The sequence below is a fragment of the Equus quagga genome, chromosome 22, assembly GCF_021613505.1.
Source record: "Equus quagga isolate Etosha38 chromosome 22, UCLA_HA_Equagga_1.0, whole genome shotgun sequence".
Taxonomy (NCBI): Eukaryota; Metazoa; Chordata; class Mammalia; order Perissodactyla; family Equidae; genus Equus; species Equus quagga.
The window spans coordinates 23,867,119-23,879,185 of NC_060288.1; the positions used below are offsets into that span (position 1 = coordinate 23,867,119).

At 43.4% G+C, this 12,067-nt stretch overlaps 2 protein-coding genes across 7 annotated transcripts in view; both read left to right on the top strand.

The window, feature by feature from the left end:
* The window catches only part of ACSL1 (acyl-CoA synthetase long chain family member 1), a 64,883-nt gene extending 57,968 nt beyond the window's left edge, over positions 1-6,915 (top strand). For all 5 annotated transcript variants that reach the window (XM_046648705.1, XM_046648704.1, XM_046648701.1 and 2 more), the window contains 6 exons: positions 322-410; positions 1,425-1,541; positions 3,147-3,290; positions 4,362-4,463; positions 4,566-4,637; positions 5,248-6,915. In XM_046648705.1, the coding sequence (XP_046504661.1) occupies positions 322-410; positions 1,425-1,541; positions 3,147-3,290; positions 4,362-4,463; positions 4,566-4,637; positions 5,248-5,388 (665 nt within the window). In that variant the 3' untranslated portion in view covers positions 5,389-6,915. The remainder of the gene's footprint in view (positions 1-321; positions 411-1,424; positions 1,542-3,146; positions 3,291-4,361; positions 4,464-4,565; positions 4,638-5,247) is intronic.
* A 4,138-nt stretch (positions 6,916-11,053) lies between these two features.
* The window catches only part of CENPU (centromere protein U), a 48,716-nt gene continuing 47,702 nt past the window's right edge, over positions 11,054-12,067 (top strand). Inside the window, exon 1 of one of the 2 annotated variants that reach the window (XM_046648670.1) lies at positions 11,054-11,186. In XM_046648670.1, the coding sequence (XP_046504626.1) occupies positions 11,104-11,186 (83 nt within the window). In that variant the 5' untranslated portion in view covers positions 11,054-11,103. Of the gene's footprint in view, positions 11,187-11,220; positions 11,318-12,067 lie in introns of those variants that run through there. The other variant, XM_046648673.1, reaches the window with a different exon arrangement.

The following is a 12,067-nucleotide window of genomic DNA, read 5'->3' on the forward strand; positions in this document are numbered from 1 at the left end:
CCAGGTAGAAGTTTCAGAAAGCTTGCTTCTAGGTATTTGTAGAAACCCTTAAAACCAGCAGCCAAATTATTTATACTTTGAAAAATAATTCACAGCGTTAAACATGAGGAAGGTCCCTCAGAGACTTCAAATAGTTTGTGTCTATTCCAGGAATAAGTGCTCTAAATTAATTTACCAGGAGGAGACTGGCTATAATCACAGAAACCAGTAGTTTACACCAGCTGTTCTTGTAATGAGCAGGCTTGTTTGTTAGAAAAATAATTTGGCCTAAGGATCTTGGTGCTCCCCTTAGGAATGATGATTCTTCTATTTCATATACAGGCCATGTTGGTGCCCCAATGCCTTGCAATTTAGTAAAACTTGTGGATGTGGAAGAAATGAATTACCTGGCTGCCAAGGGTGAGGGCGAGGTGAGTGGAATCCATCAGTCGTTTACCCTCGTTGTCATTTCCTCTAATAGTTGCCATGGCAAGGACAGTGCCATTTCTCAGCACAGTGTCATGTAAAGCCATTGAGCTTGAGGATATTGGTGATCCCAGAGTCAGACAGGCTTCTTCTGGAAGGTACACATATGTTTAATTCTCAGGGGGTGTGCAGGAGGGGGACCACTAACACTTGCCTTCTTCTGCCAGACGTGATCAGGACTTAGACCCAAGAGTGTGCAAAGGCTCCAGTGGCCTGTGTCCTGGGGCGTAACTCCGTCTGCTGATTGCCCTGGATACCTATTAGTGAGCTACTGGCTAGCAAAAGGAGAGCCTAATTACTTCAGAGTGATGTCATCCCCCGAGGGGCTTTCTAGCAGCTTTGAGCCAGAACCTGTGATGAGCATTAGCCCTACAACTTGACTGCAGCTGAGGTCTTAAGAAAGGGAAGCGAGGGTGTTGGAGGTACCACCAAGGTTCCACTGGGACTCTGTCAGCTCCCTCTGGATCAAGGAATTCAGGGCTTCCAGCTAAAGATTGGGACACACACACCCCCTTTTCTCTGGAGAAGCCCCAGGAAATACAGTTAACAGGTCATCTTTTATTCCCCTGGTTTCATTGAGATATAATTAACACATGGCACTGTATAAGTTTAAGGTGTACAGCATAAGGATTTGACTTACATATGTTGTGAAATGATTGCCACAATAAGTTTGGTTTGTATCCAGCATCTCTTATGGATACAAAAAAAAAAAGGAAAAAATGGCCTTTTACCTTGTGGTGAGAACTCTTAGGAACTACTCTCATCCCTAGGATGCACCTTTGTGATGAGAACGCTGAGCATCTCCTCTCTCAGCAGCTTTCAGATGTACCACAGAGCAGCGTTCCCTACAGCCGTCGTGCTGTACATTACATCCCTCGTACTTATTTATCTTATAACTGGAAGTTTGTACCTTTTGACGGCCTTCACCCAGTTCCCACCCCCAATCTTTTCTTCTTCAGATATGTGTGAAGGGGTCGAATGTATTTCAAGGCTACTTGAAAGATCCAGAAAAAACAGCAGAAGTTCTGGATAAAGATGGCTGGTTACACACGGGGGACATTGGAAAATGGTTACCAGTAAGTGGTCGCCTCCCCTGTTCACACATAGTTTTGTTCTACTGTTGGGAAGAACATATCCCACTTGCCGGACAGCAGCCGTGTGGCAGTGGCACCCTCACTTTTGCTTCCTTGCCAAATGGTATGCTGTGGACACTTCCATTGCCTGCAAGGACAGCTTTCTACTCTTAGCATACTCATATTGGATTTTCAACTTAACTGTAGCAAATATGTTTTGTTTTGATGTTTGACATCAGTTCTGGTTGCTGCTTCCCATTTGAAATCCAGAGAGACTGTGGCTTTTTACATCTCAAGGCTGTGCCTTGCTATCAAGGCCTTAGTTAAACAAGGTCTGGGGGACATCGCGGTAGACTGCCAAGAATGTATGATGGGCAAGAATTGGTGAATACAAATATCTCTTGGGTTTGTCCTCTCATTAAAAATAGGATAAGCCTTTCACAGATTAGGCCTGCTCCTTTGAATTTAGTCTCAGAAGTGTTTACTGTAGAGAAACGGCAGAGTCCATCTTAGGACTGAGAGACTTGTAAAAGAAACCCACCCATAGGCTCGATCAGTCTTCCTGGCTGTGGTGACGACCACTGCTTTTCCTAAGTTGTTCGTGTGTTTAATTGCAAGCACTAAAAGGGCTAATGTAATTTTTACTACTGTATATTGTTCGATTCTTACAGATTCAAGGTGCTTAATACTCTGAAATTTTTATTGATGTGAAAAATGCACCCCCCCCAACTTAATTCAGATTTCAGAATACCCAAGCTGTTTAGAAATAAATTAAGTCCCTCTTTCCAGTTTCAAAAGGGATTGCGTAGCAGCTCTAATTCTGGCTCTGGCTGTGATGAACACATCTCAGAATCTCTCTGGACCTCAGTCTGCTCCTCTTGAAAATGGAGGAGAACTGATGTGGACTGAGAGACCCCTAGAGACTTTCTGACAGATGACTTTTAGAAGCGTGAGAATGACCCGAGGGTGGGGATGGGTTGAAAGTCGGAGATGGGAGTGGCGTTATCAGAGGGGGAGCCTCCTGGCATTTGGCTAGTCTGCTCCAGAGCTTCCAGCATCCCCACAGTTAATATGTTGGGCAGTTGACTGACCCGACGCAAAGGAGCAGGAGCACCCCGCTTCCACCCCAGCCCTGAAACAATGATAAAGGAAACTAAACTTCTGCCTTTGTGTGGTAAACACTTACTGAGCCCTCATTCCGCAAAGCACTGTGGGAGGATGAGTCTGTGTCTCTGCGCTCAAGACACTTGACCCAGTTGGAGAGGCAGATATGTATGCTCCCAAATCGGATATGACACTGAATGAAGCTTTAGATTGAAGCTGGCAAGCACAACACTGCTCGTTTGCTAACGAAGGTGAAGTGGGGTGAGCGTGGGCTCCGGAGTCCCTTCTCTGTTTCTCTGCTTGGCTCACGGGCCTTGGGCAAGTTTACTTAATCTCTCCAAGCCTTAGTTTGCCTCCTGGTAAAACGGATTAATAACTGAGCCCTGCGGAATGTTATTAGGGTTAAAGGATAGTGCATATCAAATGCCCTGTCCCGAGTGTGGTTGACACTGGGTAGAAACCAGCCGTGGACCCACTCACAGCCCCCTCCCCTCTGATAAACAGAATGGCACCTTGAAGATTATCGACAGGAAAAAGCACATATTTAAACTGGCACAAGGAGAATACATAGCGCCTGAGAAGATTGAAAACATCTACCTGCGAAGTGAACCTGTTGCTCAGGTGTTCGTCCACGGCGAAAGCCTGCAGGTGTGTGCTTTGTGAGGGGGGAGCTCTGAGGCGCAGGCATGGCTGGTGCCTAGCACTCTCAGGACCCAAAGAGGGTGGCAAGTTTGCCATGAGTCTGAATTGCCTTTCATGTCTGACATGCTGCATTATTATTGACAAATTACTGGTTTTTGCTAGCTTGCCATTTCTTATCCAGACAAGTTTTTTGTCTTTAATTTCTATGTTTTTATTTTAACTAGAGTAGTCTGGTGTACCAAGGGAAGTTGGATAAAGATACTGGGGAGGAGGGGAGGGGGCAGGTAAAAATATGTTTCTAACTTAACTATGAGGGAAAATATGGATATATGGGTTATAAGAAAATTTAGAATTTTCAAACATATTAAACCAAACTTATTTATGCTATGCCTCCTAAGTCACTTTGAGCATAGCTGTAAGCCAACATATACTTCAAGTTGAAAACCAAGGTCAATATTGCAGTGAAATGTCTGTTTGCCAAAATGTTGGATAAATGGTGGCAAGGAAGAAAAGGGGATCTTATTTCCTGAAGGTTAATCTTATTACAAATCTTGAGATTTTTAAATAATTTGAGAAGAATATTATCTTTTGAGAGAATGCACCTATTTTTCTTTGACCTGTAATCTTACCATACCTTTGATTTTTACTTAGTTTTGTTGTTACTAAATTGTAAAGAATGAAGTGTTGGCAGTTTTTAAAAAGTGAATCTGTGTACATTTTCTATTTCTCTTTTTTAAGGCAATTATCTGATGTCTATGATCTTGTTTATTTGACCCTGTTTTATTAAAAAATCCATATATATATTATATGTAAGTAAAAATTAGGGTTTTTTAGATCTTGATTCCCAGTGGCTCTTTTGAAACATTTATTGCAAAATTCCTGATGCCATCTGTATTTTAGAGCCAGGAATTTTTAACATGGGCCTCATGGACTCCTGGGACAGGTAAAACGTTCTGAAGAGCGGATCTGTAACTTCCATCAGATTCTCCCAGGGGCCCACGATGCAGAATAATAGAGAACCACTATTTGAGACCATCTGGAACAAGCCATGTGCTAACTCGCTTGTCTGTGTTAAAGGCATTTCTCATAGCAATTGTGGTACCAGACGCAGAGACAGTAGGTCACTGGGCCCGAAAAAAAGGATTTGAAGGATCCTTTGAAGAACTGTGCAGGAACAAGGTGAGGTTCTGAAGTATGCGGTCTACCGTCTTCACTTTGTATTAGGTGCAAAGGGCAGGGACCTCCATCACAGAAAGTATCTTATTTTTCTTGCCTTGTTAGGATGTCAAAAAAGCTATCCTAGAAGACATGGTGAGACTTGGGAAGGAGGCTGGCCTAAAAGCATTTGAACAGGTGAGACTTTCATTAAAACGCATGAATTCCCATAAAATAAGTTTTGGACTTGAAGATTTTCTTATGAATAGGTTATAGAAGAGGGTGAGATGGCCTGAAGAAATCCCTGAGGAATGAATAATGGAGTGATTTGGCAGGGGAAGAGATGTCTTTAATCAAGGATATAAATTCTCTTTTCCTGGAGGTCACGGTACAGTCCTGAATTGTATCCCAAGAACAGGGCACTGCCGAGTGGTTAAAGTTCACTGTGTTCCACTTCCGTGGCCCAGGTTCGGTTCCCAGGCACAGAACCACACTACTTGTCTGTCAGTAGCCATGCTGTGGTGGTGGTTCACATGGAAGAACCAGAAGAATTTACAACTATACACAACTATGTACTGGGGCTTTGGGGTGGAAAAAGGAGAAAAAAAGGAGGAAGATTGGCAACAGATGTTAGCTTAGGGTGAATCTTCCCCTAAAAAAAAAAAAGAAGAGGACAACCACCCCTTGTGGTAAGAGGAAGGATTGGATTGCCCATAAGGGTCTTTATCCTCTTCAGAGGCTTAAGTGCTTTTTAGTCTCAGGTGGCCTCTATGCTCTTTCGTCCTTTCATAGGCTTGTTTATTTGCAGGTCAAAGGCATTGCTCTCCACCCTGAATTATTTTCCATCGAGAATGGCCTTCTGACCCCAACAATGAAGGCTAAAAGGCCAGAGCTTCGGAATTATTTCAGGCCACAGATAGATGAACTTTATTCCACTATCAAAGTTTAAGGTGAGGAAGAAAGCTTGGAAGAAACCACACACCTTCACAATCTTCTCCTGATGGCCTTCATGTTGGTAATTTTGACGACAGCAAGCTTAGGGAAGGGAATGTCCATGTTTGACTTATGCATTCAGGGTTCGTGTCATAGGAATATTAGAGGAAATGGAACACTGCCTTACAGCCACCTCGTGTTGCAGACCATGTTTATGGTGATACACAATTTCCAAAATGAGCCTTAAAAATTGTAAAGGGGAAACTATAAATGTGCTAAGTTATTCACGACTTCCTCAGTTAAAAAGGCGGGTGTGAAAACTTCTGTCTCCCTGTTTTTCTAACCAAGGGAGAGGACTTTGCTCTTTCTGGGATATCTGCTGCTTGCTGCAAATTCTGCAGTTGTCTGCTGCTCTAAAGAGTACCGTGCACTGGGGGACTATGTCCCCTGTAAACAAGAACTGTCTCGGCTGGAGAATGTCACAAGTGGACCAGAGATTTGGTTTCAGTCCCTGCCACCTTGCCTTTCCCATCCCACGTGTGCTCTCACAACCCTTCTGATTAAGGGTTGTGAAACCCATGCTCTTCTCCACAGTCCCCTGTTGTTCCTTTGGAGCAGGAGTTTCCTAGTGAAGTGAAGGACAGACCCAACTCAGAACGGTGCAGAGTCTCCGATGGATGGCCGCTCGCCAGGGTGAATGGATTCTGGCACCCACGGAGCAGCATGCTCTCGGACCCTCTCCTCCAGACCCGGTTTCCTCCTTCCATCCCTTCCCAGAGGTTATTAAAAAAAAATCTGCCTTAGACTCTACAATGAAGACAAGCATTTCAAGAAGGAAATAATTACCTAAGTCAACCATGCTCAACTGTGACGCTTAAATAACTGTCCACTTTATCTTCACTGAACCACTCTTTCTGATGGCCAACAGATTTTTAATGTGGTTTTCATATCAAAAGATCATGTTGTGATTAACCGGCTTTTTTCCCCAGAATAAACTCTCAGGCAAGGCATGTCTTTAAAAATATTAAGGGAATAGATATACTTGGGTACTTATTTAAATGGACGGTAATAAACCAATACTCTTCTATCATAATGCTACCCGATTTCTATAAAATGTATTTGACAAGCCAAACTTCTAGGATGTAGAAATCTGGAAAACTCATTTCCTGGGATTAACTTCTCAAGGGATTTTTTTTTTTAAGTTAATTTGGGAAATTAGCAGCATTTCATTTTACTGCAAGTGTTTGCCACACGTGACTGAATTAAGTTGTCATTTCTATATTTAAAGCAATTGTTTTTGGGTATGTGAGAGTATATGTATTATAGAAGCACAACAGGATTTGCACTAAAGAATTGTTGTTGTAATAACACTATTTGGTAGCCTAACTTCCTCTGTGTATTCTTAATCGCACAAAAAGTCAATAATTTGTCACATTGGGATTTTGATTGTTTGCTTTCACTGTTGGCTATTTCTATGTTTTATAAACCAAAACAATTTCCAAAAACAACGCAGGAAACCAAAATAAATATTTCTGCATTTCAAGTGAGTGAAGCTTCTCTTTTCTCGTCGAGTGTAATATTTGGGGCAGCCTTTGATGAACTCAAGCAAAAAGCGACAATGATGCTCAGGCCCAAGCCCCTCCCAACTGCTTCCTCCCTCCCAGGTGTTCATCCTCTAACGGCATCCTCCTGACACTTACAGATGCTGACCTAGGGCCTCGAGCCACGTTCTCTGGCAACAGTCCTACGGTGTTGTGGAGAAGAAAATCACGGTGTGAATAATGTAGATATTCTTGAAAATGCAAAGTCTTTGCTGGAAAAGTGCATTTCAGGAGACAACGGTTGGAGCTGGTGGTTCTTGGGTGGATTCCATTCTGCTGTATTTTAGTAATTCTCTTACTAGACAACTGCTTTAGAAGATGTCTCATTTAGAACAGCCAGCTTTCTCTTCTTTTCCCCTCTGTCCCTACCCTATGCTATCATTTGAAGGATTTTCTTTTCCATAGGTGTTAACTCCATGTTCTTATGTAGCCTGTGGTGTTTAAATCAGTCTTCTTCTTTCCCTTAAATCTTGTGTTGGGTGTGATGATTTTTGGTTTCTTTCTTCAAAACCCAAACCCTGCGCATGTATCTCTGGTAAGTTTTCTAGGCCATTCTACCTTTTTCATTTTAGTTCTTAAGATCCTTGTCTTATCTTACCCTCCTCTTCCTCTTTTCTTCTTGAGGATAGTTATTACCTTTCTTTCCTGCCCTTAGCATGGAACACTGGACTTAGGAACTAGTACGTGTTCATTAAATACACCTTGTTTGAACAAGTACCTGAAATTTTGAACAAAGCTCCTCTTGCAATGAACTTGATAGAAACGCTGGGTTATTTCTTTTTTTGAAAATTGTGGAAAGGACACATGAAATTTACCATCGTAACCATTGTTAAGTGAACAGTCCAGTGGCATTGTGTTCACATTGTTGTACAACCGTCACCACCACTGTCCCCAGAACTCTTTGTCTTGCAAAACTGAAACTCTACCCATTAAACACTAACTCCAGTTAGACCCTCCCCCTGGCCCCTGGCAACCACCATTCTGTTTTCTGTCTCTATAAATTTGACTCCTCGAGGGACCTCGTATCAGTGAATCATACAGTATTTGTCCTTTAGTGACTGGCTTACTTCACTTAGCATAACACTCTCAAGGTTCATCCATGTTGTGGTGTGTGTCAGAATTTCCTTCCTTTTTAAGGCTGAATAACAGTCTGTTGTATGTATGCACCCCATTTTGTTTATCCATTCATCTGTTCATGGAAATTTTGGGGTTGTTCCCACCTTTTAGCTATTGAGAATACTACTGCTATGAACATGGGTGTGTACAAAAATTTTGTTTCAGTCCCTGCTTTCGATTCTTTTAGGAATACACCCACAGTGGAATTGCTGAATCATATGGTAATTCTGTGTTTAATTTTTTGAGGAATTGCCATACCGTTTTCTACATTGGCTGCACCATTTTATATTCCCATTGACAGTGCACAAGGGTTTCAGTTTCTCCACATCCTCACTATTCCTTGTTGATTTCTGTTCTTTTGATAATAGCCATCATAATGGATGTGAAGTGGTATCATTGAGATTTTGATTTGCTTTTCTCTAATGATTAGTAAAGTTAAGCATCTTTTCATGTGCTTATTGTTTATTTGTGTATGTTCTTTGGAGAAATGTCCATTCAAGTCTTTTGCCCATTTCTTAAATTGTTGTTTGGTTTTTTGTTATTGAGCGATAGGAGTTCTTTATATATGCCGGATATTAATCCCTAAATACTTTTCAATTCGTAACTTTCACGGCACACTGTTTGAGTCAGTGCCTGCTCACAACAGTAGACGTATGATGGTGCTCCATCTCAAAATCAAAACTGCACCTCAAAAGCCCAGTGGTCTCTATCTCAAACCCTTCTCTCCAGGCAGAACAGAAAAGAAGAAGTGTGGTTGACTCAGAATGAGACAGTCCTTTCTGCTCTCCAGGCCCTCCATGCTAAGCATCTTCCAATAACTGCCATGAGAGCAGGAGTCTCCCAGTAGAGCCTAAGCTGGGAGGCCAAGGCAGGGAAGAGCCAGTCCTGAGGAATAGCCCTGCTGTCCCCTGAGCTCATCTTGCCCCTCCCTGCAGGTCCCAGCTGCCACACACCCTCCCTCTTTACCTAAACTCTGAAAAGCAGTTTATTTTTAAGTATATTTGGCATTTGGTAGTTTAATATTTTTGCCCCACTCCCTATTTTTAGATTCCTTGGAAGAATAGTAAAATAAAGTGTGTTGAATGTTGCCACATATCAGGCACTATTCTTAGCATTTTACGTAGAAGACCCATTTTCCAACCCTCTGAGCCAAATACACTGTTGTCCCTGTTAAAAAAATAAAATTGACCTGAGTAAATTTTGAAGATCTAATTGGCTTTATTCAATGATTCATGACTCAGACAGCACCCCATCTAGCAGATAGAGAGGAGCTCCGAAGAGCCGTACAAAATGAAAGACTTTTATAAGTAGAAGGAGGCGGGACAAGGATGTTATACAAGCGAAGAGGGGATTGTTTCAGACAAGGTCACCTTCCTTTTGGGGACAGTGGGGGGGTCTGTCAGGCAGATGACCTCACGAGTGCTGACCAGGTAATTCCAGATTGAATGGTTTTTAAGATTCCACTCCCGGGAGAGCTTGAAACTGTAATTAAGTTAGGTAGGAAGTCTTGGTTCGGTGACATAGGCTTAGCACAAGTGACTCCATTTTGGGGCTGTTGTCTTGTTTTTTAATATCCACACTTTACAGATGATGAAATCAGACAGCACATACCTAATTTGATCAATGTCACACACTCAGACAGAATTGGAGCTAGGCAAGCTGGCTGTAGACACTGGGCTGTCAACCTCATGCTCTGGATGTTTCTTCTTGTCTTCCTTTGGCAGTGAACTTCAGGATAAAATATGTCATTGGATTACTGCTGGCACCAAGAAACAAGCTTCAGTACGAATGGTTTGATTCCTATCTAATGATAATTCTTTGTCAAAACAGGGGCTAATACCACTACACAGAGTTTTATTCTGGTTTTATGGCTTATCCAAAATTAAACATGGCTGCTATCTGTGATGGTGGTAACCCCACATCTGTGAAGGACCAAAAGTTTGTTAGAACCAGCCAGTCTATTTTAGGAGGAAAATCTGTATAAAGCTGGGTCGCAGACATATGGCGGGTTCACGAGATCCCTTAGAAGTGGTCGGAATTGTTAACAGTGGAGATAAATCAGCTGCAGGTGTTGTGGATCCACTGTGGGCAGTACGCTGTGCTGTGTCTTCACTTTGCTCTCATTTCATTCTCCCAAGACCCCTGTTGGGCAGGTGATCGATGCATAGTTATGTGTTGACTGCCAACTAAGTGCCCTGTATAGTTCTGTGCTGTGGGGACACAGCAGACAAGATCCTGCCCTGGAGAAGCTCACTTCCTGATGGAGAGAGATGGACAATAAACAAGAAAGCACATGGACAACTCCCAGTTGTGATGGGTGCTTTGAGGAGAACAATTGATAGAGTATTGGAGCGGACCACAAGGGCCTGTTTTAGGTGTCATGGTCAGAGAAGGTCTCTGAGGAGGTGACACTTGGGGTAGTCATCTGAAGAATGAAAAGGAACCAGCCTTACAAAGATTTGGGGGAAAAGTTTTCAAAAAGAAGTAACAGTGAGTGCAAAGGCCCTGACGTGAGGAAAAGCTCCAGGAGCTGAAAGGAAGCCGATGTGGCTAAGGCAGCATCATTAAGTGGGGGAAAGAGTGGCACTGAAAGAAGTTAGACAAGTAGTAGGGCCAAATTACCAGGCTTTGCAGCCCAGAAAGGACTCTGGGTTTTACTCTGGGATCAGGAGGAAACCCATGAAGTGTTTTGAGACAAGGAGTGACATGCTCTGAATTGCCCTTTTCCAACACTCCTGGCTGCTGCAAGGGGGATCAGAGCAGAAGCAGAAGCCAGGTAAGGACACCATAGTGCACGACGGCAGCTTAACCAGGCTGGCGGCAGGGAGATAGAAGAGAGAAAATTTGAAAGCAGCTGGAGGTAGAACCAGTGCGCGTGTGGGGATCTGGAAGAGGGCTTGTCTAGGGTGTGAGCACAGCTGGGCAGGTGGTGGAGCTGCACTTCCTGAGCCAAGAAGACTCAGGCATTGATTTTGGGAGAGGGAGCCAAGAGGTTGCATTTGGACGGTTTCTATATGACGTGCCTGCTGGATAACCATGTGATGAGTCTGCAGCCTCAGAAGACAGGTACAGTTGGAATGTCAACAGCATACAGAAGGTAAAGAAGACTTCGCCAGGTAACCTGGGGAGCAGGGGTCCCAAAATAGAGCCCTGGTGTCCTCGCAATTTGAATGAGAGTTAAAGAAGGAGCCAGCAACTGGGACTGAGAATCACCTGCCATGGAGGAAGGTGGGAACCAAGAATGTGGTGTCCCTGAAGCCGAGAGAGAGGTGTTTCAGGGAGGGAGGGGATCAGTTATGTCACATGCTGTTGAAAGGTGGAATAAGGTGGGAACAGAGGAATGTCTGCTGGATCCGGCAATGCTGGCAGCCTTGGCAATGTGTTCCAACGGAATAGGGAGGACAGAAGCCTGTCTGGGTCGAGTTGAGGCGTGAACTCCCGGGAAGTCAGGAAGAAGGGTAGACAGCTCTGGTTGGAAGTTTTCCCGCGAAGGAAGTCAGATGAATGGACGGTAACTGGAGCAAGATGGGAAGGTGGGAGTTTTGCTTTTGTTTGCTGGTGGTGGTGGTTTTGAAGATGGGAGATACGAGAGCATAATGATATGCCAATAAGAATGGTCCAGGAGAGAGAGAGAGAGTGTGATGATGAGAGAGAGAGAGGAAAGAGGGGAATATGCTGTCCTGAGAATAGAAGGCTTAGATCCAGTCAAGTGTAGAGACCGGGTGATAGGAGATTTTGATAGGATGCTTCTTCTACTGCGACAGGAGGAGAGATGGAGAATGTGGGTTAGATATAGGTAGATTCATGGTGATTGAGGTAGAAAAATTAGGGAGCTTCCATCTGAATACTTTTCTTTTTTCATTTAAGTATTATCTCCTTGTTTTCAATGAGAAAATAGAGTCCTAGAGAGATCAGCTGACTTGTCCTAATAAGCGGCTGGGCTGGATTTTCTGACTCCAAGGCCCCTCTGTGCCTAGG